Source organism: Moschus berezovskii, chromosome 25 (genome assembly GCF_049115385.1).
Source record: "Moschus berezovskii isolate FMDL1 chromosome 25, NW_MosBer_1.0, whole genome shotgun sequence".
Taxonomy (NCBI): Eukaryota; Metazoa; Chordata; class Mammalia; order Artiodactyla; family Moschidae; genus Moschus; species Moschus berezovskii.
The window spans coordinates 5894477-5913486 of NC_142484.1; the positions used below are offsets into that span (position 1 = coordinate 5894477).

The 19010-nt window shown below is 62.6% G+C and overlaps 1 protein-coding gene across 4 annotated transcripts; it reads right to left on the minus strand.

The window, feature by feature from the left end:
- GRK2 (G protein-coupled receptor kinase 2) lies at window positions 1-18975 on the minus strand. 4 transcript variants are annotated; one of them, XM_055415414.2, is made up of 22 exons: window positions 18603-18972; window positions 9275-9343; window positions 8753-8829; window positions 6934-7007; window positions 6702-6803; window positions 6542-6616; window positions 6355-6416; window positions 5544-5595; window positions 5198-5289; window positions 4944-5043; window positions 4784-4862; window positions 4565-4695; window positions 4230-4324; window positions 4049-4156; window positions 3509-3575; window positions 3107-3207; window positions 2454-2520; window positions 2277-2372; window positions 1888-2050; window positions 1592-1728; window positions 1366-1479; window positions 1-1266 (listed from the first exon to the last, which is right to left on the minus strand). In XM_055415414.2, exons 2-22 carry the CDS (start codon window positions 9313-9315, stop codon window positions 1102-1104), a joined length of 1998 nt encoding a protein of 665 aa, XP_055271389.1. In that variant the 5' UTR covers window positions 9316-9343; window positions 18603-18972; the 3' UTR covers window positions 1-1101. The 4 variants fall into 4 exon arrangements, with proteins under 4 accessions (XP_055271389.1, XP_055271388.1, XP_055271387.1 ...); XM_055415413.2 differs by lacking the exon at window positions 9275-9343 and having other exon boundaries at window positions 1366-1476; window positions 18603-18975; XM_055415412.2 differs by lacking the exon at window positions 9275-9343 and having other exon boundaries at window positions 18603-18973.
- Between the last annotated feature and the right edge of the window lie 35 nt (window positions 18976-19010).

Consider the following 19010-nt stretch of genomic DNA (forward strand, 5'->3'; position numbering starts at 1 on the left):
TCAGGCACTATTTTTTATAAAAACGCATAATATCATTTTTCACTCTTTAAAATCACATTCAAAAATCGGCAAAGGAACGCCCCGGGGAGTGTAGATGGGAAGGGAGGGCCTGCCAACCCAGCCCTGGGGGAGGGCGTGACACCACACGGCAGCGACTGGCACGAGGGGGCATGCTGCGGGCGAGGTGGCGCCCTGGGGGCGGTGGCACTGACAGGACGTGGGGCTTGACAGCGAGGGGTGCGCTGAGCGACCTGGAGTGGGGAGGGCTGCCCCGCCCACCCCTCGCACTGTGCCTTCCGGCCAGCCCAGGCCAGCCCCCGACAGTTCCCAGCAGAAGAGGCCCTGCCCAGCCCAGGGGAAGGGGGCTTGGGGCCAGGCGAGGCCAGCGTGGCACAGCCCCGAAGGTGCCTTTCTGTGGTCCCTGAGCCTGGGCGCTTGGGTGGGAAGAAGAGGGGGCTGGGGTGGGGGCAGCAGCAGCCACTGCCAATGCCACCCTCCTGGCCAGGACCAACTGTGTTCAGGGAAGGTGGGAGTGGAGGCAGCCAGTGACACGGGGGCTCTTCCCAGAAAGGGTGCAGGAGCCTAAGCCACGTGGGAGGCCCTGGGGTCAGCGAGTCCACAGGCTCCCTCTACCGACTGGCTGGAGGGCAGGTCAGTGCAGGCCTGTGTCCCAGTCGATGCAGGAGGGGCCGCGGTGGGAGCTTCAAGTAGCCTCCTTGTGCTGCAGCCTCCCCTGGGTGGGGCCGCCGGGCCACCCAGCTGTGTTGTGGGCAGAGCTGGGGAGGGGGGTGGCAGGCCCAGCTCCAGGCGACACCGTCCCCAGGGAAGGGCGGGAGGGCGCTGGGGGGACACCTGGAGCCAAGGCCCCTGGGGGCAGGGTGAGGTGGCTGGACTGCGGCTGGGTGGGCGGCAGCGGGAGCCAAAGCAAGCAGGCCCCTCCCTGGGGGTTGGGCCAGGCTGGGGCCACCGGAAATCACAATAATTACAAAATAAAACCTTTTCCGCTTGGCGGGAAAACAAATAATAAAAATTCAACAAAATAAATTAGAGGTTTATAAAAGGCGGGCGGGCAGGAGGGCGGCCGGGCGAACTGGCGGCAGGTCAGAGGCCGTTGGCGCTGCCGCGCTGGATCAGTGGCACCTTGCTCAGCTCCACGACGGGTGAGCGCGGCTTGTTCTTCATCTTAGGCACCCGCTGCACCAGCTGCTGGGCCTCGCGGTAGGCGTCGCGCAGCTCCTTCTTCCACTGCACCAGCTCTGGGTCACTCTGCACGCACACCGGTTGTTAGGCGGGGCCGTGGCCCCTCTGGCCCCGCCCCAGCCACACTCTGGCCCCGCCCCAGCCCCACCCTGGGTCCCCACTCACGTCGCACTGCAGGACGAACTGCTTGCCACCTCGAATCTTGAGGAGGAGGCACTTCCGCTCCTTGATCTGCGTCTCCTCCACCGACTGGATCTCCTCCATGGTCAGCAGGCTCTGCTGCAAGGCGGGGAGCGGGCGGTGAGGGCCTGGGACTGCCCCCCCCCCCCCCCCCCCCCCCCCCGCCCAGCCCACACACCCCAGGGGTTCCCCGTCCAGGGCTGCTCCTTACCGGGGCCTCGCCCTCGCCCCGCCACTCGAGCCGGTTGGGGAACAGGTAGAAGTACCGCCGCTGCCACTGGGTCAGAAAGGGGTTGCCCATCTTGGACATGTAGCCATGCATGATGCAGTCCTTGCCCAGGGCGTAGTCTGACGCGAGAGAGCGAGAGAGGGGCACTCAGCCGGCCGCCCGAGCCAGGTCTGAGTCCTGGATCAGCTGCTCTCTGGCAGGGACCTCGGCTGACACCTGAGCCTGCTTCCCATCTCTAAAGAGAGCAGTGGGTGCCCACGGCAGCTGCTGATCCTCACCTTCCTCGTGGCCCAACTGCTTGTTTTTGGTTTTCTTGCGGGCCTCCAGGCGGTCCGTTTCGGCATTGATGGTGTCAAAGACAGTCTCTGCTACCTCCTGCTGCCACCGCTCCGAGATGGTCAGGGGGAAGTTGCGGTAGAGCTCCTGGTCACTGTCCAGTAGCTTCACCAAGAGGGTGGAGAAGGGACGGCTGTCAGCCACAGGCCGGTCCGGCTGCAGGGCCCGGGACATGGGGATCTGGTCCAACGGTCACCCCCAGGGACATATGAGGAGGAAGAGCCCGAGGCCCACTAGGCAGACTGGGCTGGCATGGGGATCTCATAGGGCCAGAGGATGGAGGACACTGCCAGCCGTGCTCAGGGTTGGGAGGCCAGGCCAGGCCCCGTACCTTGATTCCTTTTGTGTCCTCCTCATCGAAGGAGCCAATGTCGAAGGCATCGGCTGCATTCACCTCCCCTCGTGGGGGGATCAGTGGGGGAGGGTACTGCAGTGGAATAGGGGCTAGGCATCAGCACCGAGCAGAGGCTCCCAAGCACCCTGCCCGGCCACAGCTCTGGGCTGTTACCTTTTGCAAGAAGACCATCTGCCAGTCCAGGGAACGGAAGAAGGGGCTCTCCTTCACCTCCTGGGCCCTGTAGGAAGAGAAGGTCACTGGGGCTTGGCACCACCCAGGTTGGGGGGGCAAGGTCTGGGCTGTGGGACAGGTGGCCTAGGTTTAACTGCTGGTTTAGCCATGCTCTGGCTCTGTAACCTTGGGCAAGTTCCTTAAACCTCAGCCTGTTTCCTCATCTTTAAAATGGGGAGAACAGCAGTTTTCACGGCATAGGACTATGGTGAGTTTGATACTGGGAATCTTACAACATCACACCCAGTGCTTAGTAAATGTTTAATAAACATAAAAAGCTGCTGTCATCATCATTAGCAACATCATCTTTGTCCGGTCTGTGCCCACCCCTAGCAGCTGTACGGCAGGCACCCTCCACCTGGGAACAATGGGCAGGGCTGCTCTAGCCCCAACTTATGAACTGCCAAGGAGGTTGGGACCACAGAGTGGGGGGGCTCCAGTGACAAAACACAGCCCTTGTCCTCAGAGGGACACGGGCAGAGGTTCAGGCAGGCTGCCCCAGCAACCCCTGCAGAGGCCTAGACACCGCAAGGTAGACATTACCCAGCAGGGCGGGAAGGCTGGGGGTAATGGCCAGGGTCCCAAGCACTCACCCTCGGCCCAGGCAGCCTAGCCTCCGGTTGACATCCCTCTGCAGCAGCCCCTCCAGCAAGGAGCGGAGCTCAGGGGAGAAGGAGTCAGGCAGCTCCACAGCCTGCAGGGAGGAGGAGGGGACGTTGGCAGAGGCCCACCCCGGCCCCCATCACAGCTCGGGCCTCCTGAGGCTGCATGAGGCAGGGGCAGGCGGGTCCAGGCCCCCAGCAGACAGAGAGCTTCCAGACGCCACTAGCAGGCATGTTTGCTTTGACAATGTGAGGAAGGGAGAACCTACGGGGCTGGAGGCCAGAGGGTGGGCTGCTGGCGGCTGAGTCCCTGATGCCCACAAGACACCCCAGCCGCACTAAGGACCCTCATGAGCTCCACCCAGCCTCCCCGGGTTGGGACCCTCCACGCACCATTGTCAATGTCATTCTGTCAATCTCATGCTTGTCTTTGGTCTTGTGCTGCCGGAAAGGGCTATGCCTGGGCAAGAAAGACCAAACTCCAAGGTCAGAGAACAGGAATGTGCAAACTGAGGCAGGCTGCATGAGTGCCTGCTGCTAAGTCACTTCAGTCATGTCTGACTGTGTGCGACCCTATAGACTGTAGCCCACCAGGCTCCTCTGCCCTTGGGGATTCTCCAGGCAAGAATACTGGAGTGGGTTGCAGAGTCGGACACGACTGAGCGACTGAACTGAACTTGCCATGCCCACCTCCAGGGGATCTTCCTGACCCGGGAATCAAACCCGGATCTCTTACATCTCCTGCACTGACAAGCGGGTTCTCTACCACTAGTGCCACCTGGGAAGCCCATGAATGATCCTTGCCAAAACCAGGGATGGTGCCACCCCTGACAGCCAGGTGGCAGGGCCCCCCACCCCCACCCCAGCCTCCTTCCTGGCATGGGGGAGAGCCTGTTTCTGTCCTGTGCACCCGCCCTGGGATGGCCTGCTCACCCTCGCAGCAGCTTGAAGAGCATGCAGCCCAGGGAGAACCAGTCGGCGCTGCTGTCGTAGGCCACACCCTTCTGTAGAACCTCGGGAGCCATGTACCCGTGGGTGCCCCTGGTGGAGTAAGGAGGCAATGAGCGGTTGGGTCGGAGGGTGCGGGAAGCGGGCATAGGACTGAGGCACTCACACACTGGCGTGAGGCTTCTTCTTGGAGAAGTCACAGGCCAGGCCCAGGTCTGAGATGCGCACGTGGCCATGCTCGTCCAGCAGGATGTTGGCCGGCTGTGGAGGAGGCTCAGTGAGCAGCTCAGGACAGGACCTGGCTGGGCAACACGCCAGCCGGGCGGCTGTCTAGAGGTAAGGGTGTCCAGGGTGTCCCCTGGGTCGGGGGTGGGGTTGCGGAGGGGAGGAGCCAGGCCAGGAAGAGGGCGGGGCACGAAGGGGGAGGAGCCAGGCCAGGAGGGCGGGGCGACGGGGAGGAGGGCGGGGCCACGGGGGGAGGAGGGCTGGGCGGCACCTCACCTTCAGGTCCCGGTAGACCACGAAGCGGTTGTGCATGTGCTCCAGGCCCAGGATGATCTCCGCGGCGTAGAAGCGCATGTCGGCCTCGGAGAAGACCCCGTGCTGGGACAGGTGGTAGTGCAGGTCCCCGCCTGAGGGAGGCAGCCCGCAGGGGGGGCGCTCAGCTCCCACCCCAGCCCCCAGCCCCGAGGTCCACCTGGGGCCAGGCCAGGCACTGACCGTTCATGAGATCCAGGATGAAGCTGAGCTTGTCCGGTGTGTGGAAGGCGTATGACATGCAGACGATGAACGGGCAGTCCTAGGAGGGGTGGAAGAGGAGGTCAGCGCAGGCTGCATTTTGTTCGGAGCCGGGGCTGAGGCGGGGCGGGCTGCCGCTCACCCCGGTGCTGACGAGCGACAGCATGATGCGCTCATTCAGGGCCAGGGTCTCCCCTTGCTTCATCTTGATGCGCTTCTTGTCCAGACACTTCATGGCGTACCTAGGGGACAGGGGTCGGTCCCTCGGTCGGTCCGCTGGCACCTTCAGTGCAGGGCCCCAGGGGCGCGGTGGGGTGTGGGCGTTTCTCAGGGCACCCCCGGGGGGCCCTCCTCGCCCTCAGGTGTCCCACCCGAGACAGTGGACCCGGTGCTCACATCTTGCCCGTGTCGGCTTTCCGGCAGCCATAGACCTCACCGAAGCCGCCTCGCCCGATGATGCGGTGCACGCTGAAGTCGTTCATGGTCAGCTGCAAGGGTGGCAGCCGGGGGGTCACTGCAGGCTGCCCAGGCCCCACCCTGGGAGCAGCAGGGGGTTCCCCTAAGGCCTCTGACCCAGGGCCACCCTTTCCAAGTGCCGCCCTGCCTGAAGCCATCCGCACTGGGATCCCAGCACCAACCCCGCAGCGGCCCCTGGGGGATGAAGGTAGACTCCCCTGGCTGCCCCGAGCCCTGGGGAGGAGCAGCAGGGAGAGGGTTCTGCACGCCCACCCAGCCCACTCACGTGGATGTTGAGCTCCACATTCTTCCACTGGCAAAATCGTGTGAATTTATCACTGCAAGAGAAGAAAGACCCCAAGCTCAGCTGAGCCTTAGAAAGTCAGTGAAACTGATGCTGGGGCAAGCTGGCCTCACCCACTGCTATTGCCTGGGCTCCCAAGCCTCAGAATCCTCTTCCTGGCCTGCCAGGAAGAATGCCAGCCCGGGCTGCCCCCACCCCCTTCCCAGTAATGCCAGCACTGTTATCGGTCTTTGGGTTTCTGCTTGGATCAGATAAACTTAGAGGTGACATCTTCCCATCTGACTCCGACTTCCTGCTACCACATCCACAACAAGGCTCATCTCGTTTCCCTCCTTGCATATATCCAGTGACACACCACTCACTCCCGGTGAAGCCCCTACGCCACGGCTGGGCAGCTGAGACACATCAAGCTGGCTCTGGCTGTGAAGGCCACAGTGGGCAAAGGGGTGGGCAGTGTGTCCTCCTGTGCCCATTCTTACCACCAGCCTGATACTTCTCATCCCCAGTGGGCCCAGCAAGGGGCTAGACAGTCCATGGAGGGAAAGACACATGGGTGGTCCCTTGCTCCCTTTAGACAGGGACGGGCTTTGAGGTGCCTAGTGCTGAGAAGGGCGGGGCGGGAGAGTGGGGGAGGTGGCGACTTCTCAGGAGTCCCCGCACTGGGGTGTAGACAGGCCCAGGTGCCCACAGGCTGGGCACTGAAGCAGGCCGGCTGCTCTCCTCCTGGGCATCCGCACCCCTTCTCAAAGCGGCCTCTTCCCACCTTCTGCTCCTGCATGTACCCCACTCTCACCTCTCGATGAATTTCTGGAACACGTCTCCTCGGAGGTTCTGGCAAATTTCTTCGATATATGGCTAAGGGAGGGAGCGGGAGGTGGGTGACTGAGCCACAGCAGGAGCCGACCAGATTCCAGGACCCGTGCTGCCTGCAGGGGACCCCCGCTGGGCTGGGTGGGAGCAGGGACAAGGCCAGCACACACCTGGAAGAGATCCGGAGGCACCTGCTTTTTCACCAGATGGCCCTGGACGTGCTCGATGGCGCTCTTCGAGAAGGGCTGGGAAGGAAGGAGAGGCCAGTGACTTCTCCGCGGGGCCAGCCCTCCCATCCCCACCCCCAAGCCGGCACTCACGGGCACTCACATGTGAGCAGGCCAGCAGCTCCTTCATGATGTACGTGTCGAAGATCTCTCGGCTGCAGGCCAGGCGCTCCTCCTCTGTCTCCAGCTTTTCGTATTTCTTGATCTGGAGGACAAGATCCTCACAGGTGAGCCCTGGCCCAGTGGGGCGCGGGACTGTCTTACAGGTTCAATGAAAGCAGCCCAAGCCCCTCTCTTTCCCCACGCGCAGCAAAGCCAGGCCAGCCCGGCCTCACCTCCTCATAGAACTCCACCAAGGGCTTGGCCTCCTCCAGGTGCTTCAGGCAGAAGTCTCGGAAGAGTAGGTACCCTGAAAGCAATTGTTTTGCATCAGGCTGAGTCACAGCCCCACAGAGCCCGTCCATCATGGTGGGGGGTGTGGGCTTGGGGCTTCCTGGGCAGAACTGGCCAAGGAGGTGGCAGAGGTGGTCCCTGCCCCAGACGGAGGCTGGGCAAGGTTGCCTCGGAGGTCACCACCAACTGAAGAGTCTCAGATTCAGGGTTGGGGTGCCCAAGTTCCCACCCCTCTCAGAATCTGCTGCTTCTGATGGTGGCTGGAAAGTGGCAGATGCCCTGGTAAGGCAGACTTGCCTATGGGGCTGACTCTGGCACCTGGGCCCCCTGCCCTCTCACTGCAATCTGGAGCCTGCATCTCCCCCAGAAGGGGGGCACACCCAGCGGGCAGCTGGACTGCATAGGTGCAGTGAGATCTGCCTGGGCCAGGCCAGGGCTGCTGCGTGGGGGCTGGGGGTCCCCTGTCCTTGGACCTTATGCCCCCCTCCATCATCAGGCCGACTCTCACAGCTGCCACTCGAAACAGGTGGACAGCGGCGGCAGGTCCAGGGGGGAAAACTGAGGCTCAGGGAGACCTGTCAGGCAGGGGGTACGTGGCAGCCTGAGTAGAACTCAGGGCTCTTCTGCCCAGCGGCAGGTCTTGGGAAGGAAGGAAGGCCAGAGGGTACAAGCAGAGGGCTCCAGAGAGCACAGCCTCTGGGGACGGGAGGGGGTGAGACAGGCTGCAGGAAGGGTGGGCAGGAGACCCTGGAGGACGCGGGCCAGGGGCCGGGCCCCAGAGCAGCCCTGCAGGGCCAGCAGAAGGAAGGGTGGTCCTGACTTCCTGTAGCCCGACGTGGGTACCCAGGCTCAAGCTGGGTGACTTCGCAACCTCTGGGGGCCCTATCCCCTCTCCCACGGCTTCTGATAAGGGCAGACAGGCCTTTCAACGATGGACCTTGAGGAATGCAAGCCCTCGGCTTCCCAGTGGGTGAGAGGCTTTTCACTGCCACCACTGCACCTGGGGCTCCAGAATGCTAGCTCTCAGGTGAGGCTCAGCGAAGGGCAGCGATGTGCCCAATGTCACACAGCCCAGGCAAGGGGCCCACACTGCAGGCTTCCTTGACACACAGACTCCCTAGGCCCGATCTCCGGGGCAGGCCAGTCCATTTCAGAGCCGAGGTCCCTTCTCCCGGAAAGGCCGAGTCAGAACTGTGCGCGCCCAGGCCTGCTTCCCCGCACGCCACCGCCCCCTTCCCCGGCTGCCCGCCTCTAAGGCCGGGGCCCTGGAGGTGGCGGCGAGCGGCCTGCCAGCGCAGGTTGCTCAGAGGGCCGTGGGGGCGGGGGCGGCCGCAGCCGCAGGCGCCACAGGAAGGGCCCCGCCCCTTCCTGTCAGTTCCACCAACGGCCCCAGCAGCTGTGCCTGCGCCAAGGGGAAGCTGCAACTCTCGAAAACAAAAACCCCAAGGAGGAACTTCCCTGGCGGCCCTGGAAGACTGCTGGGCCCCCACCCCGCTTAAGGGGCCTCCCGGGGCGACAGCCAGGGGCTGGGAGACGCTGGGTCCCGGCCCTGCCGCCAGCAGCGGGGCTCGCTTGCTGCCCTCTGCTTCCTCCACGGTGGACGGGAGATCTCTTGGCAGAGAGGGGAGCACACAGCCTGGTCAGCTGGTATGAAGCACAAAGGTGGCCCCAGGGGCCTCCTGCCCCCACCCCCCGGCCTGGCAGCCGGACCGGGAGGTGGGGCAGATGCCCTGGGGTTGGCAGAGCCCCCACCATACTCACCCAGCTTCTGGGAGAAGATCTTCTCGAAGGTCACCTCTCCCCGGTCCTCCAGGTACTTCTGCATGACGCTGCGGATGCTGGAAGACAGGGCCAGTGGTGGTGACCCGGAGCCCCCGTGGCTCCCACCAGGCCTGCTGGCCCTGCTCCCTTGGAGGGTGGCTGCTTCCTCCCCCGGAATCCGGAGTGGAGGGCACTGCCGGTGGGAGTCAAGCTCCCTTCCAGGAAGGCAGCGACCCCGTTGGACCTGACCGTGGGTCACACCAGTGGGACCCGAGGGAACCTGTCTGCCCACCAAAGCTCCATCTTCCAAAGCTAGGGTGACCAGCAGGCGGCTGCTCAGAAGTCTGGTCCCAGCCCTTCCTTGTGCTGGCTTCAGGGAGTTGGCCAAACCTCAAAAGCCAGGTCTCACCCATCAGCAGATGATGGATCACAAAAATACAGCCCATCCTCACAATGGGATACCGCTTGGCCATGAAACAGAGTGAAAGGCTGGTATACGTGTGCCCCACGGTACAGACCGACCTGAGAGTGTTCCTCCAAGCCCACACATTATATGATTCCATTTATGCCACAAGTCCAGAAGGGGAAAATCTACAGACAGAAAGCAGATGAGTGAGTGTCAAGAGCTGGAGAAGAAAAGAGGAATAACTTCTAATGGGCCAGGGTTTCTTTATAAGGTGATGGAAATGTTCTGGAATTAGGCGGTGATGAGGGCTGCACAACATAGTAACTGTACTGAAATATACTGACTTCAGCACTTCAACACGATGGATTTTCTGTCATGTGGATTATATATTTCAATACTGGGAAGAAAAAAAAGTCAAGCCTCAGCTCCCTTGTCCCTAATATCTAAAGTAAGACCCCTGGCCCTGAGCTGCCTCCAGGGCAGCGGAGGCGGGGGGAGGGGGTGGCTACCCCTGTGACCGCGGAAGCCCAGGTTATCACACTCCCCGCCCCTGGTTACCTCACCCCCAACACTGAGCGCTCTGGGAAAGTCACACCTGGCCAGGCTTCATGCCTCAGTGGTAGCTTGGTCTCCCCTCCTCTCCTTTCCTGGGCTACCTGCAGTCCCACCCAGCCACCAGCTGTGGTCCCACCTGGCTCTGGAGATGCTCACAGGCCCTCAGGATATGGGAGGCCGCCAGCAGGCCACGGGTGAAAAGGACGCTGTGTGCCCACCTCTCCGCATCCCTGCCCATCTCGTGGAGCCCAGCACAGGGCCCTGCTGCCCACCACCTGCTGGACGGCGCCATGCAGCCCTGCCCCCCGGGGAGGCCCGCCCAGGGCACCGGTCCTGCGTCTGCGATTCTGTGACATTAGACGGCATGAGACAAACTGCGTGGGGCCATCGGTTGGAGGAGACTCAGGCAGGAAAGAATGTTCTGGGCCATTGGAGAGGTCGCGTGGAGGAGGCGGAACCTCACCAGGTTCCTCAAATGCAAACAGGATGTCGACAGGTGGCGAAGCCCAGGGCAGGCGGTGGACGTGGGGGCAGGCACAGGAGGCCTGGCCCAGGATGAGCCACTGGGCAGGGAGGAGGCTCGACAGACCACACTTGGGAAGCTTGGCTGGGCGGCGGGTGGGTGGATGGGCTCTGTTGGAGGCACCATGGGGGGAAGCCCAGGTATCTGATGATGCAGGGCCAAGAAGGAGGGTTGAAACCAGGTGGGGCAGGAGCAGGCTGGGCTGACGGCGGACAGATGGCCAGAACTGACAAAGCCAGCTGGGGTTTTCAAGGCCCCATCAGAGAGGGGGCCTGAGGTCGGAAGGCCAGGGCAACCAGGAGACCTTGCCCAGCCCCTAGCCCTAACCTAGGTTCGCAGTGGGGGTGACTCCTGCCCTTTCCTTCTGAAGGGTTCGGGGTGGAGGTCCAGCCCTGACCTGGCCAGGCCCTTGCCTATACTTGAGCCACACAAGCCAACGTGGGGGCACACAGAACCACTGTGAGCGCAGGCCTGGAGCCTGCTCCCAGGAGCTCGGAAACCGTGACCTTCCCTGAGAACTGTCTCCAACAGGACAGCAGGGTGCCGATGACCCAGACGGCCCTCCTGTGTGCCCATCCTGTGACTCCGGCCGACAAGAGCCCCAGCTGAGGGCCAGGGGCCCAGTGGCCCTGAGCTACCACTACAGAGCCGGTTCCATCCAGAAAGCGAGGACGCCCTCCACGGCCGTGAGGACTCCAAGCCTGGGCAGTGGCCCTGAGCCAGGCTGGCACACCCTCCCTCCTGGGGGCCACATACCCATTCACAGTCACCACCAGATTCTGCCAAGGGCACGGCTCCCTGGCCCTGTGGGACTTGCAGGGACTCAGGAGGCGAGACTCAACCCCCAAGGCCCCCCAAGCACTTAACACACATCAGGAGTTTAAAAATCTGTGACACTGAGCAAGATCCAGCCCCGAACCCGGGCCTGCAGACTAGAGCCCGGAGCCCAGGGAGGTTGTGGGCCGCAGTGCGCGCCCATCCCTTTGGGCCCCCAGCCTGGCGGAGGGCAGCCCAGGGCCTCCTGTTTGGACGGGGACACAGGCTGGGCAGTGTGCTGGGCGGGGTACAGCAGGGGGGCCCAATCCAAGGTAATGGAAGCTCAGCAGGTCCACAAGACCAGGCAGCCGGGAGGTAGGGGTGTGTGGCCCCGGGGACCCCACGAGGTCCCCAGAAATCCCCAGATTTCTCCTGGGAGGCAGACAGGAGGGCTGGGCCCTCCACCGCTCTGCGGTTTGGCTCCTGGGTCTCTGTGTCCACATCCCGTTCCCGGGTTTCAGGACCTCTCGACGGAAGGGGATGGTAACCTCCAAGAAAGAGGGACAAAGTATCACAGAATGTCGATCCTCCACGGAGGGGGTCGGTCAGAGGGGTGGTCAGGGGCATGTCCAGAAAAAGGTAGGTGTGGGGGACAGGCAGAGCGACACCAGCCTATCAGATGACCCCATGGGGCAGCTGGGTGTGGCCTCTGCAACAATCACCGGGAAGCTCCTCCCCGCCCCCCACCCCACCCCCCAGGAACCAGCAGGACTGGCCCAGGCTCAGCAAAGGTGGCACATGATGGGAATGCCCAGCTGGGAGCAGGGCCTCCACTTCCCTCTGCGGGGCCCCGTAGGCTGGACACACCAAGGCCAGGGAAACGGCTCTCCACGGCCCTGCCTGAGAGCCAGTGGAGACAGCAGCCCTTCTCTGGGCACCATGCCGGGCACAGGCCTCCTCCTCCCTCCCAGGGGCTCTGCCCGATGCCGGCTGGGCCCCAGGCGCAGCAAGCTAGACCCCGCCTCCCTCGGAAGACTGCAAGGGGTGAATGGCCACAGCATTCTTCCCAGCCCGCAGCACTTCACTTTCTTCCTTAAAAAGAAAAAAATGTTTTCTAAATAAAATAAACAACCCCCCCACCCCAACCCGAACCAAACGCGAGGTCAACCTCGGCAGTCCTTGAAGGGGAGGCCTCCAGGCGACAACGTTAGGGTTTCCTGTCTGTTCCCACGGGGCTGGGGCCCAGGGAGCAAAGTGTGTCGTGGGGGACGCTCCTGCCAGGGTGGCAAGTACAGGCTGGCACGGGAGGCGGTGGTGGCCTCCTGGGCTGGGTCACCTCTGTCTCCTATCCCCGCGCCCTGATACTGGCAGAGTCTGAGTGGCGATGGGCCCACAACAGCATTCCTGACCCCACCCAGGTCAACGACTCTGATATCCAGGAGCGTGCGGGCCCTCAGATGGACGTCGGGCTGTCGGGGGAGCCCCGCGCCTGCATCATTCCTCCGTCCCTGCCCCTGAAGGACCGTCCGCCTCCCAGCCTCTCGGAGGAAGGGGCTTGGCCGCCCTGGTTCCCGCAGTTGCCTGGGGTCCAGGCTTGGGCTCCAAATGGCTCTTCCCTCCTCCCTCCCAGAGGCCAGGCCAAGTTACAGACTTTAAATGTCCAGCTTCCCCATTGTAAAATGAGGATGTCAACAAACGCTGAATCGCCCACACTGAGCTGAGCTGAGAAAGGCAGAGAGGACACGGTGACAGGAGAGCGCAGCCTGTCGTGTTGGGGCCTCCTCCTCCTGGAGGGAGCCCCCTTCTAGAATCTGATCACACCTGCCACGTCCTCAGGGAGTGGGGCTGCGACTGGACCCTTCCCCAGGGCTGGGCCTGTGAGCCTCTCCCCGAGCCTGAAGGGCTGGAACTCCACTCTGCTCACACACCAGCCCAGGGAGCCCCATGGGCAGGGCCCAATACCTGCCCTGCCAGGAGCAAGGGCCCCCGGGTAGAAGCTGCCTGGCGGCCAGGGAGACAGCACTTCCGGCCCCCCACCCCAGCGTGGGCTGCGGTGATGGGGCGGCAGGGTGAGGGCTGAGGGGGAGAGCTTCCGGCACCTTCTGGTGCCACGTGGTTCAAGGGGAAAGCTAAGTCCCTCACTCTCTGGCACAGTGGCCTCCCATATGACGCCCACTCAGGGTCACAGACCGTAGCCAGTGTGGATGGGGAGGGACCTCAGGGTCAAAAGCAAACATGCTCATCTTGATGGTGAGGAAATCGAAGCCAGAAGAAGCTGAGAAGCAGCATACCCTGAGTCCCTACCAAGCCAGTGGCAAGAAAATGTCCAGCCCCCACCTAAGAAAGGGCCCCCCACCAGGCGGGGGCCTCCCCCAGCCTCTTTGGGAGAGCTGGGCGCAGGGTCCCAGGGGACCCTGGACTTGTATCCTGGCTGTGGGCATCAATCAGGCTGGGGCAGCCCCAGCTGGCACGTGGCAGGGCCAGGGGCCATGGTTCCTGTGCTCCTGGGTGACAGCATGCTAGAGCCACGGTGTGAGCTGGCCCAGGGGCTCTGCACTCGGGGGCAGCCCCGCCAGGAAGCGCCATGCTCTGGGAGAAACGGCGGGCAAGCCAGCAGACCAGAGGCTGTCGCCACGGCTGGGGCACTCCTCTGGGGCATTTCCAGGAAACCTGGCACCACGGTGCCAAGTGGTATGAGGAAGTCCTCAGGGGCTTCTTGTGAATATTTCTCAATGACTCTCCTCAGGGCTGACAGCATCCTCAGAGCTCGAGGAAGGACCGCATACCAAATGGGTAAGGGCAACCGAATCCGCCAGCTCTGGAGCAAGTCCGGGACCGGGGAAGAGAAATGACAGCATGGGGCACTGCACCCATGAGTCAGTCCACTGAGGCACGGCGGCCACAAAGTGACGGCTTGCGGGAAAAGACACTCCAGTGGCCTTGCCGCACCCCGCCGCTCACTGCTCTCCTCCCGTGAGAACAAACCCGGAACAACTTCCAGGGCTCCCTGCCCTGCACTCCCAGGAAGAGAGCTATCCGGAACTCCAAACCAAGAATGGCCTCCCTGCTCAGAGAACAGAGCAGCAGACACATGAGCATCAGAAAACCCACTTCGGAAACCCTGCTCTTCAGCCAGTCGAGACACTACCCTGCCTGTTAGCAGCGAGGCAGAGGGCAGGTTACTGTCTGAGAAAAGCCTGCAGCCAAATGCCTCATTTTTTAGTATCTCCTGTTTGAAACAGATGAGGGATAACTTGAGTATAATTCTGTCTTCTGTGATCAGCAGAGGACATTGGTCCCTTGGGGCCACGGGGAAGAAAGAAGGGCAGGTGTGGGACTTCCCCAGTGGCCCAGCAGTTGAGATTCTGCGCTCTCAACGCAGGGGGGCCCAGGTTCAATCCCTGGTCAGGGGACTAGATTCCACATGCAGCCACAAAGATTCCTCGTGTGCCAACTAAGACCCGGTGCGGCCAAAAAAAAAATAAGAATAAGTAAGGGCAGGTGTGATGGAGGCTGTGTTCTTCAAAGGCTCTCAGGTCTTCGTGGCTTCTGCTGTCTGTTCCGAGGCAGGAACATAACATCCTGGAGGCTTCAGCTGTGTGCACACAGCCCGGCCCCTCTGCACAGCCTCCCCAGGTGCCCGCGGCGGGCAGGAAACGCCGCCCCAGACTGTGCCTACACCTGACGTCACCGGGAGTTTACTACTAAGGACTGATCGTGCATTAATAGGGCACGTTATTCCTGGCTTGACAGAGCCCAGATTCCCCGGCACAGATTCCAACCTGTCAAGCTCACGCTCCCTTCGAATCCATTTACTGAGAGATGGCAGGCGGGCGAGAAACTTAATGGCAAAAATGTGAAACCCTATGATCTGGAAAGGAGAACAGATGGGGAAAGAGGTCCTGGAGACCCACTCCTGGGGAGAGCGGGGGTGGGGGGGAGCTTCGAAGACCCTGAGGGGATGAGTGCCCTAAAAGATAATCTTGTTTTCGGAGGCGGGGGACGGCGGGAGGCAGAGGGATAGGGTGGGAAAATGCTGCTACTGGAGCGGAACATTCCGGGTAAGGGATAAAGGCTGCAAGCAGCAGGGTTTCTGCTGGTGATGGAGAAGCGGAGGGAGGAGGAAGCAAGAAAACCATTGCCTGCGTTTCTGCCCTCCGCAGACCAAGGGCAGGAAGTCCTGGGAGCAAAGAGTTAACAGGAACGAAGAAGCAGCGGAGGAAGAGCGGCGGGTCTGGGAGACAGGGAAGCCAGAAAAGGGCAGGAAGGAGGAAATTCATGGCGGGGGGAGGGACCAGGAAAGAAAGAGCCGAGAGAAGGAGAGGCTGCAAGAGGCACCCGACTCTGACATCTGCCACTGGGGCTGCCGCAGTCACCAGGGAGAGCTGGGCATCTCCCGGGACCGCCCAGGCCGGTCTCCTCCGCCAGGAGCCCAGAGATTAATTACACGAGGCCTCCGTGGTCATATTAAGCAAATGACGATCATCACGGGACCGTGGCCGCCGCTAGGAAAGACAGACAGCAGCTTCTCTGGAGAGCAGCACTGACCACAGACCCCGAGAACCGAAAGAAGCACGGGGGTGTGTGTGTCGGGGGGTCCATCGGTCAAGGGCAGCCCCCTCATTGGACTGTGGAAACTGAGGCAGGCTCGGCCAGGATAAGGGGTGTCCCTAGGGCCCAGGTGAGCTGGCACTGCGGCGGGATTGGAAGCCGGGTCTCCAGACTCCTGCCACACAGCTGCCTCCCTCTGCCAGAAGAGCGAGAAATGAGTCTGTCTCCTTTGGATTCTATAGGGTGACAGAAGGGGAGGCCCCTGTGCCAACTCAAAGTGGCCCTGTGCCCAACAGCTCCTGTTCCCCAGCCCCGAGAAGTCAGAGCTGTGAGCCAGCCCAGCTCCCAGCCAAGCCACAATCCAGGCACCAGCCGCAGGGAGGCTGCCAAGATGGACCACCCCACGGTGGGAACGGCTCCAAATGGCACCTTGTCCTAGGCAAACTGTGGCCTTCCTCCCTGACCCCGACATCGTGGCTGAGGGGGAAGATGTGACCCCTGGCGGGGAGGGGGTGAGCCCTGTGAACCAAGACAGCTGATGGCGCGGGTTCTGCCCGGTGGCTTCCAGGCCACCCTCCCCCCAGAACTGTGGCTCCCTGGGCATGGGGGGCCAGCTGGCATGCATTCCTCAAGAGAAGGACCAGGGTGAGCACAGAGGTCCAGAAAGGTGTGTGGAAGACAGGAAGCACAGCGGGGAAAGAGCACCTGGGAGCCCGGAGACCCCAAACTCAAACACCACCTCACCTCTGCGACCAAGTCTCTTCCCCTCTCCGAGCCTCAGGTGCTTCGACTTATTAAGTGGGAAAATACCACCTGCCATGCCCGTTTCCTATGGTTGTGAAAAGGATAAAACGGGGTACAAAGCACTTTGCAAACTGGCAACTGTAAGATACAGTCATAACAATCTCCAGGGCAAGAGGCATCAGCCCCGGGCGGTGTGCAGAGCATAAGGCAAAGGGCAGCGCACCCTCCAAGGTGGAAGGTGTGGGTTCCGAGGCCCCTGCCTAGCTTCAGCTCAGGGCGAGGGCCTCAGCGCATCTCACAGGTGCCGGCCATCTGCCCAAGGTCGCGCCGCCAGGTGGCGACCCTACCTGAGGACCCCTGACCCCTGGCTCTCAGCCTCCTGCTGCTCCCCTCAGTCTTACAGCCCCCCTGCTTTCAGACACCACGCGGTCCTGCTATTTCTTGAGCAACTACTACATGTAAGACATGGCCTTGCCAACCTCGTGGGGTGGATTTTTGGATCAGCTGAGATGATAGATGTCAGAAATAAATAAATTATCATGATTTCCACCACTACTCCTTTCAACGCCATCGATATCAAGGGTGTAACGGGGACAGAAAAAGAGGAACATCTTGTTTCTCAGGGTTCTAACACCTGCAGAGCCAACCCGAGGCGGGCCCCGCCGCCAGCAATGCATTCTGGGGCGAGATTACCCAAACGTAGAGAGTTCCAGAAAAAGCCCCGCCTCACGCTTTGCTGAAGTCCAACCTGCTGGAGGGTCTCGAGGCCGTGGCCACCAAGGAGAGGCGCTAAGCGCCCCAGAGGCCAACTCCCCATTTCCTCCCTCGTGGCTTTGTCATTTCTGAACTCATTTTGGTTCTAACTGTCGCTGCTCCCCGGACAGGCCCCGGCTGGCAGTCAGTCTGGTTCCTGTTTTGAGAAATCTGATTGCAAATGTCTTAGAAAAAAAGGGCCCTAACGGCCTTTGCAAAACGCAGACCAGTTTTCCTCTCCCAGGCCTGGTGTTCAGTCAATCCGAAACCCAGTGAACGGGCAGGAGAAAGGCACTGGAGACATCAGCATGGCACCCACCCCACCCCAAGCCCGTTTGGGCCCCGCTTCACTCAGGATGCCACAGAGTCACAGTCATTATTTCACACCATCCACATTTCACAGATGAGAAAACTGAGGCCCAGAAATGGGAAGGGACTTGTCCAAAGTCACATGATAAGACCAGGACAGCTAGGATGGGCCCAGGGTCCTGGCTGGCAGGGCATATGGCTCTTTAGGCGGAATGGCTAGGCCTGGGCTCAGGCTAGAGTGGTGGACCCAACATAGAACCACAAGCCGGAAGCCCTGATTCTGGTGGCCCAGCACCACCCTGGCTTACCTGTGACACTGGGCAGGCCACTCATGTCTGGGCCTTCAGCTTCCCTATCTGTTCCACGGAGACAAAACCACACCTGACCGACCGGCCCCCTGGGTTGTTGCGAGGCTCAAGGGATGGGAAAATACTATCGAAGCCATAACATGCTGGACAGCCTCAGCTACCGTCCCTACGCTGTCCACTCCTGAGCCTAAACCCTGAGCAGGTGAAACTTGGGTATCAGGTCAGTTACCTCATGGAGAAGTGGCAGCTGTGATCCAGCTGCTGCAGGCGTGCTGGGACATCCCCTGGCAAGCAGCACCCCTGGGGTACCACAGGCAGGACTCTCACCAGAAGAGGAATTCCAGGGGAGGGGGACAGAGCCATGGGGTACACACCGGACCCTGCTCCCCACCGCTTCCCCATCCCCGAGTACTCTCAATTCCCACCCCAAACCAGTGACCCGCGGGAAGATCCCCGGAAGACTGGTCTGCACCGAACCTCACGAAGGGCCCACAGGAGGGGGCCAGGGTGGGAGCCGGTGGAACCCCAAAGGGGGTGGTGCTGGGAGTCGGGGCAGCGACAGGATGGACGACACAGTCGGGCCCGGGGAGGTCGGCGGGCAGAGGCGGGGGACTCCGCGGTGGAAAGGGGGAACCCTGGGCTCTCCGGAGGAGGATGAGGGGGTGCACGGCGCCCCCGGGGGAGAAGGCAGGAGCGAGAGGGCTGACGGAGAAGGGGGCCAGGCGGAGTGTGTGAAGCCAAAGGGAGGCAGGCAGAGCCGGCCCGGGGGCATCGGGCGGGTCGGGGAGCCCGCGCAGCCGGAAAGCCCCCGCGCTGGGCCGCCGCGGGTGCTCAGGTGCACAGGGCCGGGGGCGCCGGGGGCCGGCCAGCGCTGCCGGACGCCGGCGCCGAGCGGCGCAGCGGGGAGCGCGGGGCCGGGGCGCGGGGCTGCGGCGCCCGCCTCACCTGGGCTCGGGCAGCAGGATCTTCTTGCTGGCGCGCGCCGCCGGCGTGGCCTTGCTCTTCTCCATGGCCATCAGGTAGCTCACGTCGGCCAGCACCGCCTCCAGGTCCGCCATCTTGGCGGCGGCGGCGGCCTGTCCCGCCGCTCGGCTCCGCTCCGCTCCGCTCGGCGCGCTCGGCCCGGCCCGGCCGCTCCGTCGGCCTCGGGCGCCGCCGCCCGCCCGGCCCCGCTCGGCGCCCGCGGCTCCGCTCGGCGCGGCTCACAGGCGGCGCCGCCCCATGGCGCCGGCTCGGGCCCGGCCCCGGCTCGCTCGGCTCCCGCCGGGACTGCAGTCGGGCCGCCGCCGCCGCCGCCCGCCGCCCGCCGCCCGCGCCCCGGAGCCGCCGCCGCCGCCGCCTCCGGCCCCGCCT

Coding starts and splice junctions, on each gene's coding strand:
- GRK2 (XM_055415412.2), bottom strand. CDS start 18,715: ATGGCGGACCTGGAGGCGGTGCTGGCCGACGTGAGCTACCTGATGGCC. Junction 5,044..5,197: donor AAAGCCGACACGGGCAAGAT/GTGAGCACCGGG, acceptor CCTGTCCCCTAG/GTACGCCATGAAGTGTCTGG. Junction 4,325..4,564: donor TGGTCTACCGGGACCTGAAG/GTGAGGTGCCGC, acceptor CCTCCTCCACAG/CCGGCCAACATCCTGCTGGA.